Source organism: Danio rerio, chromosome 18 (assembly GCF_052040795.2).
Source record: "Danio rerio strain M-AB ecotype USA chromosome 18, GRCz13ab, whole genome shotgun sequence".
Taxonomy (NCBI): Eukaryota; Metazoa; Chordata; class Actinopteri; order Cypriniformes; family Danionidae; genus Danio; species Danio rerio.
Window position 1 is genome coordinate 3,048,844 of NC_141038.1, and position 16,157 is coordinate 3,065,000.

At 35.7% G+C, this 16,157-nt stretch overlaps 1 protein-coding gene and 1 long non-coding RNA gene across 12 annotated transcripts in view; one reads left to right on the forward strand and one right to left on the reverse strand.

Moving 5' to 3' along the window:
- Nucleotides 1-1,703: 1,703 nt before the first annotated feature.
- On the reverse strand, nt 1,704-4,847 carry LOC141378787 (uncharacterized). Its single transcript, XR_015514642.1, has 2 exons — nt 4,609-4,847; nt 1,704-2,108 (listed from the first exon to the last, which is right to left on the reverse strand). It is a non-coding gene; the product is annotated as an uncharacterized LOC141378787 (long non-coding RNA).
- A 133-nt stretch (nt 4,848-4,980) lies between these two features.
- The window catches only part of ccpg1 (cell cycle progression 1), a 29,042-nt gene continuing 17,865 nt past the window's right edge, over nt 4,981-16,157 (forward strand). For all 11 annotated transcript variants that reach the window (XR_015514126.1, XR_015514128.1, XR_015514127.1 and 8 more), the window contains 5 exon segments: nt 4,981-5,101; nt 6,433-6,503; nt 8,083-8,167; nt 10,276-10,358; nt 13,273-13,462. Coding sequence is in view for 4 of the 11 variants with exons in the window: in NM_001351662.2 (NP_001338591.2) it covers nt 6,444-6,503; nt 8,083-8,167; nt 10,276-10,358; nt 13,273-13,462 (418 nt within the window). In the remaining 7 variants the exon portion in view is untranslated.

Genomic DNA, 16,157 nt, shown 5'->3' on the forward strand with positions numbered 1-16,157 from the left:
CAGCCAATCACATGGCAGCAACTCAATGCATTTATGCATGTAGACATGGTCAAGATGATCTGCAACAGTTTAAACTGAGCATCAGAATGGGGAAGAAAGGGGATTTAAGAGACTTTAAACGTGACATGGTTGTTGATGCTAGACGGGCTGCTCTGAGTATTTCTGAAACTGCTGATCTACTGGGATTTTCATGCACAACCATCTCTAGGGTTTACAGAGAATGGTCAGATGAAGAGAAAATATCCAGTGAGCGGCAGTTCTGTGGGCGCAAATGCCTTGTTGAGGTCAGAAGAGAATGGCCAGACTGGCTCCAGCTGATAGAAAGGCAACAGCACTCGTTACAACGGAGGTCTGCAGAAGAGCATCTCTGAACACACAACACGTCCAACCTTGATGCAGATGGGCTACAGCAGCAGAAGACCACACCGGGAGCCACTCCTGTCAGCTAAGAACAGGAAACTGAGGCTACAATTCACACAGACTCACCAAAACTGGACAATAGTAGACTGGAGAAACGTTGCCTGCTCTGATGAGTTTCCATTTCTGCTGACACGTTTGGACGGTCAGGTCAACAACATGGTTGGCATCAACAACATGAAAGCCTGGATCCATCCTGCCTTGTATCAACAGACTGGTGGTGGTGGTGTAATTGTGTGGGGGATATTTTATTGGCATACTTTGGGTTAGAGTATTGTTGCTGACCATGTCCAATCCTCTATGAGCACAGTGTCTCCATCTTCTGATGGCTACTTCCAGCAGGATAACCCACCATGTCATAAAGCCTGAATCATCTCAGACTGGTTTCTTAAACATGACAATGAGTTCACTGTACTCAAATGGCCTCCACAATCACCAGAGCTCAATCCAATAGAGCACCTTTGGGATGTGGTGGAACAGGAGATTCACATCAAGTACAGCCGACAAATCTGCAGCAACAGCGTGATGCTATCATGTCAATATGGAGCAAAATCTCTGAGGAATATTTCCAGTATCTTGTTGAATCTATGACATGAAGGATTAAGGCAGTTTTGAAGGCAAAAGGGGGTCCAACCAATAGCTGTACCGAATGTAGTGGCCGGTGTGTGTACATGTTCACCACTAGATGGTAATATTGGACAAGCCATAGTACAATTGCATCATTTAATTTACGACATTACTATAATGTGGGAATAATTTCAGATATGATTTGTCTCTAAATGAATGAAAAGGATGACTAAACAGTTCATGTTAAATACAGTATTGCTTTTGCATGGCTGATTAATGACTAATCAACATAAAACTAGTCAAAAATAATGCAGTTTAAGTTAAAATATTTTTTTTAAAAACAGTTTTTTTTATTTATATTTTTTATTCTAATATAAATGCATTGGGTTTAAAAGAAATCCGCTAATTTCTGGGCCAGTATGTGGTAATAATTTGTACGGTAAAAATTACAAGTTGTAGCTCTTCCCAACAATCAAGAATTACTCGCTGCCAAGGCTATGCAATCAAAAACGTGATTATAATGGGACAAAAACAGCCATCAACATAACGAAAGGGCAGAAAATTTACCTACAGTGTATTGTTGAGCGTTTGACAATTTTCAAAGCATTTTCCCAAAATATGTTCATGTCAAAATAAGATTTACCACAAAAAGTCATTCCAGTTGCTGAAACAGAGAAAGAAGTGGACCAATTAAGAGTGAATGAAAACAACCAACAGCATACAAGAGTTAATTCATTAGTTTTTCCCAGTGTAGATATACTCAAATGAGCCCTGCAGGTGTGTTTTGGTCACTGTCCTTTAAACAGAGCTTTGTAATTGGGGATGTAGAGATGACTGTGGTCAAGGCTGGTGTTAAATGAGTTATCCTGATACATCCCGCACAGTCCCAGGTGCTGCGAGAAGGTCTGGGAGATGGGGTGATAGGAACAGGGTGAGGATTCCAGCGTCGCGGGTCGAGCGCCGTAATCACTGGATGTAGTTTTAAACATCAGGCTGTGAGGTCTGGACAGTGCTGGATCTCCATCTGACTCCTGAGATCCTGCTCTCAGTGTGCAGGAGAAAACTGGGTTTCCAGGATTCGCACATGGTGGCTGATGCGCAGAGTTCGACATTGTGATTGCAGGCTAGAAGAAATACAGGTCAAAATTACAGCCCTCCTGTGAATTTATTTAGAAATTTTTCACAGTATTTCCTATAATATTTTTTCTTCTGGAGAAAGTCTTATTTGTTTTATTTATTGGAATAAAATCAGTTTTTAGATTTTTAAAACCATTTCAGGTCAATATTATTAGCCCCCTTAAGCAATGTTTGCTTTCTGATTGACTACAAAACAAATCACTGTTATGCAATGACTTGCCTAATTACCCTAACTTTTTATATAATTTTATTTTTTATTTCTTCTATAAGTACAAACTAGTTCTACTTAGAGAAATTGTACTTAAAAATAAATAAGATTTTGTTAAATGCCCTACTTATTTACTTGATTTAGTCATTTAAATTCCAAGTTATTTTAATACAATATTTGTTAAATAAATATTTATTTATTTAAATCACAATGGATTAATGTTTAATCCTTTTTTATTATTTTATTTTTATTTTTATTTACTTTTTACTCAAATTTTTTTTACATCTATCTATCTATCTATCTATCTATCTATCTATCTATCTATCTATCTATCTATCTATCTATCTATCTATCTATCTATCTATCTATCTATCTATCTATCTATCTATCTATCTATCTATCTATCTATCTAGTATATTAATCTATCCATCCATCCATCCATCCATCTGTTTATGTATCCATCTATTAATCAATCAATCAATCAATTAATCAATCAATCAATCAATCAATCAATCAATCAATCAATCAATCAATCAATCAATCAATCAATCAATCAATCAATCAATCTATCTATCTATCTATCTATCTATCTATCTATCTATCTATCTATCTATCTATCTATCTATCTATCTATCTATCTATCTATCTATCTATCTATCTATCTATCTATCTATCTAGTATATTAATCTATCCATCCATCCATCCATCCATCCATCCATCTGTTTATGTATCCATCTATTAATCAATCAATCTATCTATCTATCTATCTATCTATCTATCTATCTATCTATCTATCTATCTATCTATCTATCTATCTATCTATCTATCTATCTATCTATCTATCTATCTATCTATCTATCTAGTATATTAATCTATCCATCCATCCATCCATCTGTTTATGTATCCATCTATTAATCAATCAATCAATCAATTAATCAATCAATCAATCAATCAATCAATCAATCAATCAATCAATCAATCAATCAATCAATCAATCAATCAATCAATCAATCAATCAATCAATCAATCAATCAATCAATCAATCAATCAATCAATCAATCTATCTATCTATCTATCTATCTATCTATCTATCTATCCATCCATCCATCCATCCATCCATCCATCCATCCATCCATCCATCCATCCATCCATCCATCTATCTATCTATCTATCTATCTATCTATCTATCTATCTATATATCTATCTATCTATCTATCTATCTATCTATCTATCTATCTATCTATCTATCTATCTATCTAGTATATTAATCTATCCATCCATCCATCCATCCATCCATCCATCCATCTGTTTATGTATCCATCTATTAATCAATCAATCTATCTATCTATCTATCTATCTATCTATCTATCTATCTATCTATCTATCTATCTATCTATCTATCTATCTATCTATCTATCTATCTATCTATCTATCTGTCTATCTATCTATCTATCTATCTATCTATCTGTCTATCTATCCGTTAGTCCGTCTGTGTATCCATCTATTTATGTATCCATCCATCCATCCATCTGTCTGTGTATCCATCTATCAATCTCTCTGTCTATGTATCCATCTATTTATCCATCTATTTATATATCCATATATCCATTTATGTGTCTAGCCATCCGTCCATGCATCCGTTCATCAATCTATCAATCTGTCTGTCTATCTATATATCCATCTTTGCATCCATCTAGCCGTCCATCCATTCATCCGTCCGTCCATCCATCCATCTATCTATCTATTATAGATCAATGTTGTTTTTAACTCTTACTAGAAGTTCCAAGGGTTCAGTCAAAGCAGGGTGAATCAGCTTTCAGCCACTACGCCCCCCGCTGCTGGAATCAGCTTCCAGAAATGATCAGATGTGCTCCAACATTAGGCACATTCAAATCAAGACTGAAAACACACCTGTTACTGTGCCGCGTCCGACAGATTGCACTATTATGTTTTCCTCTTCTTCTTCATTCTTTTATATCACATTTTACCTGTTTTTATTTTTTTAAACCATTTTTATTATTTGTTTTTATTTTTATTTTACTTGTTTCTTTTCTATATAAAGCACTTTGAATTGCCACTGTGTATGAAATGTGCTATATAAATAAACTTGCCTTGCCTTAACAATTTGATATTATATTTCTATCAGTTAATTTTAATATTCATCATTTTAGATGCATTAACGTTATTTATTTAGCATATACTGATGTTTTCTTCCACCTCATGTGTAATATAAAAAATAGTGAAAAATAAATAAATATGAGGAAGTAAATGCAGCTTACCAGTTTTACGGCGAGAGCTGACTTCTTTAAACGCCGCTTGTGTTGTAGTTACGTCTCTATGGTAATGACTGGTTACAGCGCGTGCGCACAAATTAAAGTCCAAAAAACTAACATATCAACTTTCGACCGCCTAGATTTGTTCGGAAATCATATTTAACCTTAGGAATCGTTATTAAACCGATTAAACTTTGTTAGCAACCACGCATACAAAGATAGTTTACAAATTCCGAGTCACTCACAGGACGCGTGACCCCGCTAAAAGGGAGTCAAAGGGAAATGTAGTTTTTAGAGTCCAAGAACGTTAGTGTGGCAAGCACGTATAAAACTACAACTTCCATACATCGCCCATATTGCAGCCGCCGCCGTGTTGTTATTCGTACGGTGTGATGTTGATGTTTTGGCTCTGTTGGAGAGGCGTGACGTTTAATGCTAGATTTGCACAGAGGACATTTGCCTTCTTCCTTTTTCCCGCTGCAGTTTACTTTTAATACAGGTAAGGACTGCAAACGAAGCTTTTTGTGCAGTTTAAAGTCAGAATAAAGCGGAAGCAGGACCGATGGATTCATTCATATTGTTGTGTATTTAGTTATTTATAGTCAGTTTTTTTACGTTCATCTCTAAACTCCAGCGTTAAAGCTTACATGAGGAATCAAATGTTAAGTTTGGGCGCGATATTCGGGTGGATATTAAAATAACAAGTCTTAATTTTACATTTTGGAGTCTCTTGCTAAGGTTTTATTAGCCTAAAATAGGATTTAAACTGTGACGTAATGTTGCCATGTATTAGTCTGCAGGGGATAGCACATATTATCACACTTCATGGAGTCATAAACAGTTTTCTGCATCATGCATACCAGATTTGCTCTGTATATCGGGTTATAACAGACTGTTATAAACATACACAAACAAAACAATAACTTTCTTTAAAAATAATGCATCTCAATGTGTTAATTCAGATGCTTTTGCACTTATTAGGTTTGTGTGTTAAGTGGATGTTGTAAGATATGTGCAATGACCGTGTTCTTCTGATTTTTTTAGACGATCCGACAAACCAGAGTGGGTTATTTTTGTTGTCACTTCCTGAAAAACAAACCAATGAAAGTACCAGATGATAGTTTTGATTCAGGACTGTGGTCTTTTAAAGAAACTCTAAATTAGATGCCCTCACATTTTTTTCTAAATTTACATGCAGCTTCTGAGATTCAGTGAACTCAAAATGGCATATGGGTTTAAATGCATTTTGCATGAAGAATTAATATAAAAACATAATAGTTGTTAGTGTATTGAGGTTAAAGTTGGTTTTATATTCACATATTCAGACTTTCTCAATAATATAATTTCAGAAAAGCATTCTTTGCCAATTGTAAATAGCGAAATTATATTAGCAGCCAATGACTAACAAACTACACCATTGCTCACAGTCAATTAAATAGTGATAATATTGCTTTATAGTCATACTTGCATACAATTTCAGACCAAATATTTGACGTTGCATGGTAAACAATATAGGGAGTTGTCACTGAACGAATGTGTGAATATAAAACCAACTTTACCTCAATTGTTATTATCTCTAACGCTTGTTGTTTATGAAGACTTCTATTCGCATGGCTTCTGCAAACACAGAATAATCATTTACCAGTGACAGGGTCAACCTGACATTTCCATCCCATATTGTAGCATTCAGGTAGATGTCATTGCATTGCTGAAGATAGCAACAGATGAGAGCCGAAAGTGTGCTGAATTTGCATTGCGTGATTTGCACATGTGTTTATTTCCTTCTGAAAATAACAGTCCATCATTCTGTTGTTTACTCTTGTTTTCTAGCTGGCTGAGAGATGTCTGAAAGCTCCAGTGACACGGAGTCGTCCTGCGGATGGACCGTCATTAGTAATGAGGTGATTAGGGTTTCATTGTACGGATCATTCACTTCTGTTTAGGTTGACCTGTACTCTCAGTACAGATGCACTTTGGATGATTTTTTTTTATTTGAGCAAAGAATTTGGAATATACTTGAAACTTGGGCTGCACAAAATACACCCGGCGCAATGTGGCGCAAGGCGCGGCGCAATACTTGTTTGGTAGTTTAAGCTTGGCGCAAGAGTCGTTTTGAGGCGTTGCGCTACGCTGTTTAAATAGCAAATGCATTAGCGCTCATATGTGCGCCCATAGGTGTTCTGGTGTAAAAAGGAAGGCGTTCTGAGGCGTACGGCTGGCGTGTCGCTATTTTGAGAAACTATAATAGATTTTTCATTAGACCAAAACTAACCCGGTCTAAACTCCAGCGCAGAGTTGCGCCTCACTTACACACTGCTTAATACACACAAGAGAGCAATAGGCAAATATCTTTACATATGAAAAAATGTAAATATTAAGGATATATATAGGATATAATAAGAATAGATATAGAATATAAATATAAAGGATTAAAATATTACAAACATATTATTTTCCAGCCTACATAAATATGAAAAATCACTGCTTTATGTCTTCTTCATCTCAGGAGGCTTTTTCAGTTCATTCATAACAATTTGCTTTTGTATAATGTTATTATTATTAGCAGTATTATTTATTATATCCATATTTATATTAGTTTTATTAAAAACAAGCTTAGATTTGCCCACCTGTCAGGTTTTAGACCATATGGGGCACAGCATGTGTTTTAGGATATAACTCAGGTTTTTGAGCACACTTCATTATTATTGTTCATTTATTCGTTTGCTGGAAATTAGAACTGAATTTAGAAATAGTTTTGAAACGAATATTTGCGCTTAACAAACGCAATTAATTATTTATAGACTAATTGATGTCTGTGCGTAAAGGTTTCCCTATCCAAGAGCGAAAGTGAAAGTAGATCCATTATCTCTCATTCTCACGCAGTAGATGCTCTGTTTAACAGTTTTCTGTAAAAAAAAAAACTGTTAACTGTTTGCAGAGTATATGCCGAAGCATGCTAACAGGACTTTTAATTTGCCAGTGACCTGGGTTAATCGTTTCCGGTGAACTGTATGCCAATGCAAAATGTGAAACTCGATATAAAGTGGGTCTCAGATCGTACAAGAAGCACTGCATTAAATGACATTTCCCCCGCCATGTCTTTATAATATGAGTATTTATTTTACCCCAGTATTTTCAATAGAGCTTCTGCGCTAGCCTGCCGATTCTGACAGGCACGTGCGAGTAAACTGCTTTTTGTCTCGTTTTACGCTAGAACAACTAAATGAATGCCGAAGTCTGTTTAACTGAATGTATTTGAATTACATTACCACATCGATGCTGTAAAAAGAAACGTATAAGATGAAAAAAACTTCTAATAACATTATCAGTATGGGAAACACACTAGCTCGGCGTATACCCCATTGAATTTAATACCGTGTGTTAATGAATGCTTTTTATTGGATAATTAAATTTTTTTTGGCTGAACTATTGCTTCAGGGTATAATAACCTTGCTGTCTTTGTGTGTGTTTGTGTTATAGGGATCGGATATTGAGACACTGGGGCCGGATAATGCTGGCGAGTGTGAGGATGGAGTGGTTAGCCTGCCTTCACATGTTCCCGATGGTAGGGATGTCACCATTTGTGTCATCTTTAATTAATATACACAAAACTATTTGGATATTCTTCTGTGTATGTGATGGAAACACATGTACTGAATAAACTCCAGCATGCGCATCAGTAAAGAGATTGAGTTTGAACAGAGGATGATCACATATAAAAGTGCTTGCAAAGTTTCTAGCACATTGTAAAACATCTGAAATGTTGTTTTGCTCATTTCCTAAAGCCCTCAGCTAAAGTCTGTCATCACAGTGCTTCAGTATTATTATTATTCTATTGTTATTCCTTCCAGGACTGTCTTGAGCATCTGTCTGTGCTCCCAAAGAGCATCTCACACCTCCAAAAGCCACCGCATTGCATTCATGGTGTTTCGTCCTTGACTTCCTAGGCACAACTCATTTATTAGAGAATAAAAAAAACACCATAGTGGCTTTTCCCGATGCACTAAACTACATTTCTCTGTCTGATATTTGCTCCAGTTTCTCAGGAAGTGAGGATTTTGTTCACCTTCACTCTTTGGATGAAAATGCTGCTTTATTTACAAATGTTTTATGCCAGGGGTGTCCAAACTCGGTCCTGGAGGGCCGGTGTCCTGCAAAGCTTAGTTCCAACCCCATTAGACACACCTGGGTCATACCTGTCAACCCTCCTGTTTTTCCCGGGATTCTCCCGTATTTTACAGTTATATCCCGCTATCATCCCGTAACGGTGTTTTCCCATGTGTCTCCCGTATTTTCTGTCTTTCTCTGAAGGGTGGCAAATAAACATTTAAGAGTCGAGCCTCCCTACATGCAATCCATACCGCCGAACCACTAGGGGCCGCCCCTTGCTCTTAAATGTGAGTCTGTTCTGTGCTTTCGCTTTGTTTAGGCAGGAAAACACTTTGAAATAAACATAAAAACGGCGCGATTCCCTTCCTTTTCATTTCAAGTGTCGTCTCCCGTTCATTTGCAATCATCTAAACCAGGGGTGACCAACCCTGCTCCTGGAGATCTACCTTCCTGCAGATTTCAGTTTCAACCCATAACAAACACACCTGCCTGTAATTATCAAGTGCCGTTCAGATCCTAATTAGTTGTTTCAGGTGTGTTTGATTAGGGCTGGAGCTGAACTCTCCAGGAAGGTAGATCTCCAGGAACAGGGTTGAGCACCCCTGATCTAAACAGTCATATAGAGGCGCATGACTGTCAGCTGACGCGCTCCATATTGATAAACAGACGCTGTTTCCCAAACGGATTCTGTACTCGTGATTAACAGACATATACACATAATTAATAATTTTAATATCTAAAGATGTCGATCTTGGTAAGTTGTTTTTTTTCAAACACAAGTAATTTCGTCCCAAATGAGCATAAACAGTTAGGAAAGCAATCAAATGCGTTCATTATAAAGTTACATGTGTGCATTTTTAATGTAATCAATAGAAAAAAATCTAAATAAATCATTCATTCATCGCTCTATAAACAGAATGTGTCAATTATACAGTGAAGAAACGACTAATGAGATTTGATTCTATTTCATTATAGCTATTAATTTTAACAAGCTGAACTGTTTGCTAATTTATTTGCTGCTGATGTATGTTATTTATTTTTTCTTTTGTAAATAATAATAATAATAAAATATTACTGACCATTTAACTGATTATTTATTATGAAACAGCTCAGTTCATTCATTCATTCATTTTCTTGTCGGCTTAGTCCCTTTATTAATCCGGGGTCGCCGCAGCGGAATGAACCGCCAACTTATCCAGCAAGTTTTTATGCAGCGGATGCCCTTCCAGCCACAACACATGAAACAGCTCCAAATGAGCATATTTAGTAATGTGGGGTATTTTTAAAAGGCGGTGGGGGGAATCCCTTATTATGGCGGGCATATCCCTTATTTTCACATACCAATGTTGACAGGTATGACCTGGTTTAGCTAATCAAGCTCTTTCTAGACACATTCATGCAGGCGTGTGGAGGCAAGTTGGAGCTAAAATCTGCAGGACACCGGCCCTCGATGACAATTCACGTTATTGTATGGAAACACAGCTACTGTATGATAACCGTTTATTTCTGCACATAAAATCAAATGAATAAATGTTGTAGACAAATAATTGAATGTGTTTTCAGCCACACAGGTTGAGGAGAGTTTGGGAGAGCCTTCTCTCAACCTCACACTGCGAGCGGAGGCCACATCTGAACCTGTCAGAGAGGTACGGTTAAATCATTTGTTATAGATCTCCAAAGAGATGTTCAGTAGCATTACTGTGTTTTACTGTGTACACGTGCATAAATCACACCATGGACATTACATTAAGATGCCTAAAGGTTTAAAAAAGCCTATATATCAAAAGTAGATGGACAAATGAGAACCTTTCTGTCATAAACTAATAGTAAAGCAGCTAGTAAAAAAGCTGTGAACAGATTAAGGAATAGAGAAAAGAGCACTCTTTCATTATCAGCTGTTAGTCAGCGCCCACTCTTTTTTTTTTTCCTGGTCGTTTTGCTGTGTGCTGTATGAATGCAGACGATCTCACACGAGTCACTTTTAAAAGATGATGTAAGCAGGTCATCAAAAAAATCAAATACAGTCACAAAATCGGAATTGACCATCAGTGGCGTAGCGCAAAATGCGGAGGCCCCCCTGCAGGCATCGCTGACGGGGCCCCCTGATGAAGGGGGGGAAGGGGGGAAATACGTCATACGTCAATTTGCATATCACTGACGTCATCACGTTCTACCGTTTCTGTTTGTTTAACAGCCTGTGGTTAATAAAGGGGTATTTATAATTGCACTACACTTTATATAAGCATGTTTATTTAACTAAATTAGAATACAGTATGTCATTATAGATGTGTAGTGAATGTGCAGTAATCTCTCATATGTAATAAACTCAGACAAGTTCAGAAACTGTCACTAAAATATCTGTGATTGTGAACAAGAAAAGAATAAACGGTCCAATTAAATTGTTAAAATAAAGCGGAAGTAGATCGGTTTGACTGTACAAGGGAAAAACCTTCACACTGCCTGTGCTAAATCATTTGTCGTCGGTACGCAGAGGGGTGATCTGCTCTCGGGCTGCAGGTGGGAGAGGCTGCTGTACGAGGACTGACTGGGCCGCCTGTCAGTGCTGTGAGGCGGGGGAGGGGCCGGCGGCATCACACGCAGCTCGTTGAGAAGAGTAGGGACGGTACAGTATGGACAAATGACAGTCTAAAAAAATCTCCAATAACACACAAAAAAGTCGCTAGATTTGTCGCTAGGGGGGTCTGAAAAGTCGCTAAATCTAGTGACAAAGTCGCTAAGTTGGCAACATTGGCGGCAAGCAATCAGAATGAAGTAGTCCACCGCTTGAGAGGTGTTCAGAGAACACAGACCTGTGAACTTTGGTTCCGACCACAGTTGTTCCCAAGAGTTTGATTATTGCGGTTGCCGGACTTTCAATTATTGAAAATCGCGATGACGGGCCCGTCCGCTACGCTACGCCACTGTTGACCATCAAGATCTGCAGTGTAAATGCAGCCTTTACTGTAATGTGATTTTAATGCACCTTTTTCATGGTGGCTCAGTGGTTTGCACTGTCACCTCACAGCAAGAAGGTCGTTGTTTTGAGTCCAAGCTGGGTCAGTTGGCATTTCAGTATAGAGGTTGCATGTTCTCCCAGTGTTGGCGTAGGTTTTCTCCGGGTGCTCCGGTTTCCCCCACAGTCTAAACACATGCACTAATATGACGGTGATTTGATGCTTCACAAAAGTTGCAGACGCCTTAACCAATATCAAAATGCTTTTGTAAACATCCAGTTATTCTTTACACCGATTAAGAAACCGGCTACTATAAAACTATGACTACTATAATAAAGAAAATCTGCTCTAACTGTAAAACTAAATAAATTGCTAAATACATGAAGAGTAAAGCATGCAGCCCACAACAAACGTGTAAAGTTATTGCGTGTCATATTTAACAAACCGTTTCCTGTTTTATGTAGTTTTGTTCAAATGGATAATTGAATATTAATCAGATGATGTCATTACGCTGCTGTGCCGTCAGCCAATCGTCGCATTGCTGATCATGATTTCGAGGATCGATAGATCTGTCCTTCACAACACACACAGTGATCTCAGATCAGTTCATCCAGACATTTTAATCTGATTCGAGAACTTTTTTGAAGAACCAAATTAGCCAGAGATCAGTCAAAGGAGATCTTCCAAATCATCTTAGATCAGTGGTTCTCAAACTGTGGTACGTGTACCACTAGTGGTACGCGGGCTTCCTTCTAGTGGTACGCGGAGGAATGCAATATGCCATGTACATGCTACATATATTTCAAAATTTATCAAAAATGATGTATATAGTATGCCATATATGACATATAGCCTATATATAGCCACATTTTTTAACTGTGCAGAGTTGTAGCTGCTTTACTGGGCCTACTACACTACTGTATTTCAATACTGCTCATTTTGGTGGTACATGGAGAGACAATTTTTTTCTGAGGTGGTACTTAATGAAAAAAATTTGAGAACCACTGTCTTAGATCATCTAAGCGAGGTACGAAGAACGGACCCCAGATGCGCCACGCAGCGCCATGCATTTTAGTATTGTAAACATAGGTTTCTATCAGGATACACACACCAGCACCACAAGTTAGTGGCTGTCCGCGGCGTCCAGCGACATGTTCGTATTTCTACCACGCCATCTAAATAGTTTAATTGTAAATAACATGCTAATGTGCGCATCTGGTCTGCGATACTTTCAGCTGTCATGTATGCGCAATGTCTTGGCGCATTTGGTTTGCGACCTGCTTTATACTTCAGTTTCTTATCAAATCTTCTGACCAATCAAAAGTTCTCTAGTATCTGACATGCCCCGCCCCTTCTTCTTAATTGCCTTTCAGTTGATGCACTAGAGCTCATCCACCCTCACTGGCTAAGCGGTGATTAAATAAAACACTATTGGCTGTTTTTTTCTTTAAAGGGGAGGAGCTACTCTATGCCCCGCCCTCTCTTCATGTGTCAGTTGAGATGACCTCAAACATCGAAAAAAAGAATGCACGTTCCAAATACTTCACAGGACCTTAAATGAAGTGTTTTATTTCCTTTAATGAAGAGTTTCTCTGTCCTCTCGCAGGCTGAGGCTGGTGCAGAAGAGCATGTGATTCTGTGCTCCTCCAGTGACAACTCGGACATCATCACCCTTGGCGATGCTCGGGAGGCGGAGACTGAGGAGGAGCCTGTTGTTAAGAAGACGGAGGAAGCAGGAAGTGAGGATCTCGGAAGCTCTTCCAGCAGCCAGTACACGTTTAGAGAGTCGGAGAAAAGTGAGTAGAAAATGCTATGAACAACACTGCAATGCTGGAGATTAAGTTGGTTAATTAGGGTTTACTTAAAGGTGACTTTGGATGGTGATTGTTGATGGCAGAGTATATAGTTTATTATAGTTTAGCTTATAGTTATAAAATTTAGTATAACCAGATCAGTGGTCCTTAACCACCGGGCCGTGAACTGGTATCAGTCTGTGGATCAATTGGTTCCGGGCCGCACAAAAAGTCATTAATTATTTCCGTTTTATTTATTATCTGAGTCTGAATGATCTTTAATTTGAAAAAAACTTTTATTTTGAAAAATGACCGTATTCTCTGTTACATATTGGTCACTTGAGCGGCCAAATTAAACCCAAAAGCAGCCAAATGAGTAAGAAACATTCGTCTTTGAAAAGTTTCTTTGCTAAAAGGGGAAAATGCCCAGTGAAGGACCCTCAAGCTGCCAAGGAATAGATCCACATCCCGTTCGTCAACAACTCATGTGAGTCCACCATGTCTGTGGGAGTCTTAAATGACGGATTTATGCCGCGAGCGCACCGCGAGTCACGTGACAAGAACTGTCCATCATTGACCGATCCTCAGTGATAAAAAGTTTGAGGACCACTGTTCTAGATAACTGTTTTTCTGCTATCCTTGCATCTTTTAATTGTAAAGCGCTTTGAGAATTACATTTTAAAGGCTTTATATAAAATCAATTATTACTATTATTATAGTTTATTATTTTGTGTGTATGCATTTTATTTACTGGTAAAATATTTTTCAAATAATGCTGGATGATTTATTGAAATGAAATAATTATTGTGATATGGCTTACTTAAAATAATTATAAAATGAGCAAAATGGGCTTTTTATTTCAATAAGTATTATATTTTAACAGTTTATGATCTGCCTTTTCTGTTTCTCAAAGCATTTTAAGACATATGATGAAAACGTTCAACGTTAATATTTCTTAATTAGGTTAGTATCTTTAGTTTATAATAATAATTTATAATAATTAATTCTACTATTAATAGTAGTAATTAATAATAATAATAATAATAATAATAATAATAATAATAATAATAATTGTTGTTGTTGTTGTTCATATGTTTTATTTTTTTATATTATCATTATTATTGTTGTTGCTGTTGTTTATTTAAATATTATTACTATTGTTAGGATTTTAATTATTATTAATATTTTATTTATATTATTATTAATATTGTTAATATAATTATGATCAATAAAAAATCATCACACTTCCTTTTGTTGCATGAAGTTTCTATATTCAGACATAAGGTAGAAAATGAGAAAGAACAGTACAGTTTTAAAAAGCAATTTTTTTCCCCAACCAAAAACCTCCTGAATGGATTATAATTACAATTTCCCAAATTTGGAAAGAGGAACTTTCCAGGTGAATCAAATGATGAAAATAAATATCTAATCTCTGTTATCTGTATTCATCATCTGCCGTTAGTCTGAAAACTCTGGGTGAATTCCAGAGCAGGTTGTAAAGGGTGTTGGGAAAGTTTCTGAATTCCCCCAAACATGCTCTGGAATTCCCAGATCTCCCCTTTTTGTTGACCTTGTTGTTTATTTTATTATTACATCTTGTAAAGAAATGTTTAATTTGTATATATATATATATATATATATATATATATATATATATATATATATATTTTGTATTTCAGAAATGTTTTGTATCTCATAAATGTGTCTATATCTTTTAGAAAAAAAGGTTAGTTGTGAGATGCCACCAATGAGACACAAAAATCAAAATAAAGTTAAAATTCTGAGATATTAATGTAAAATGGAGGAAAAAAATTAAGCCTGCCACTGACTAAAGTTAATAGAAATGCTGTTTTTTCGCCCTCAAAGTTGTAAAAGTGCAATACAAGCTTAATTGCTAGATTAGCTCAGAATTCATTCATTCATTTATTCATTCATTCATTCATTCATTCATTCATTCATTTATTCATTAATTAATTCATTAATTCATTTATTTATTCATTCATGTTACATAAAAATTCTCGTTTTAATTGATGCAGTTTTTGGTTGGAAATATGTTTTTTTGCAATTAATTCCCAAATAGTGATAATAATATAAAAATAATAATGATAACAGTAAATTACTGTTGTTAGTATTTCAATAATAATACATCAATAATAAAAATAAATCATTATTCTAATAATAATTAATTATAATAATAATAACATTAATAGCAAATTATAACTTTAATTAATTCTCAATAATTATAACAATAATAATCCATTGTTATTATTGTTATTATTGTTATTATTATTATTATTATTATTATTATTAATCCATTATTGTTGGAATAAGAATTTATTATTATTATTATTATTATTATTATTATTATTAATGCATTATTGTTGGAATAAGAATTTATTATTGTTATTATTGTTATTATTATTATTATTATTAATGCATTATTGTTGGAACAAGAATTTATTATCATTATTATTATTATTATTATTATTATTATTATTATTATTAATGCATTATTGTTGGATAAATAATTTTGTATCATTATTATTATTAATGCATTATTGTTGAATAAATAATTTTGTATTATTATTATTATTAATGCATTCTTGTTGGAATATTAATTTATTATTATTATTATTATTATTATTTATTATTATATAGAATTATATAACAATGCAAAATTTCAAAATAAGCTTTTTTT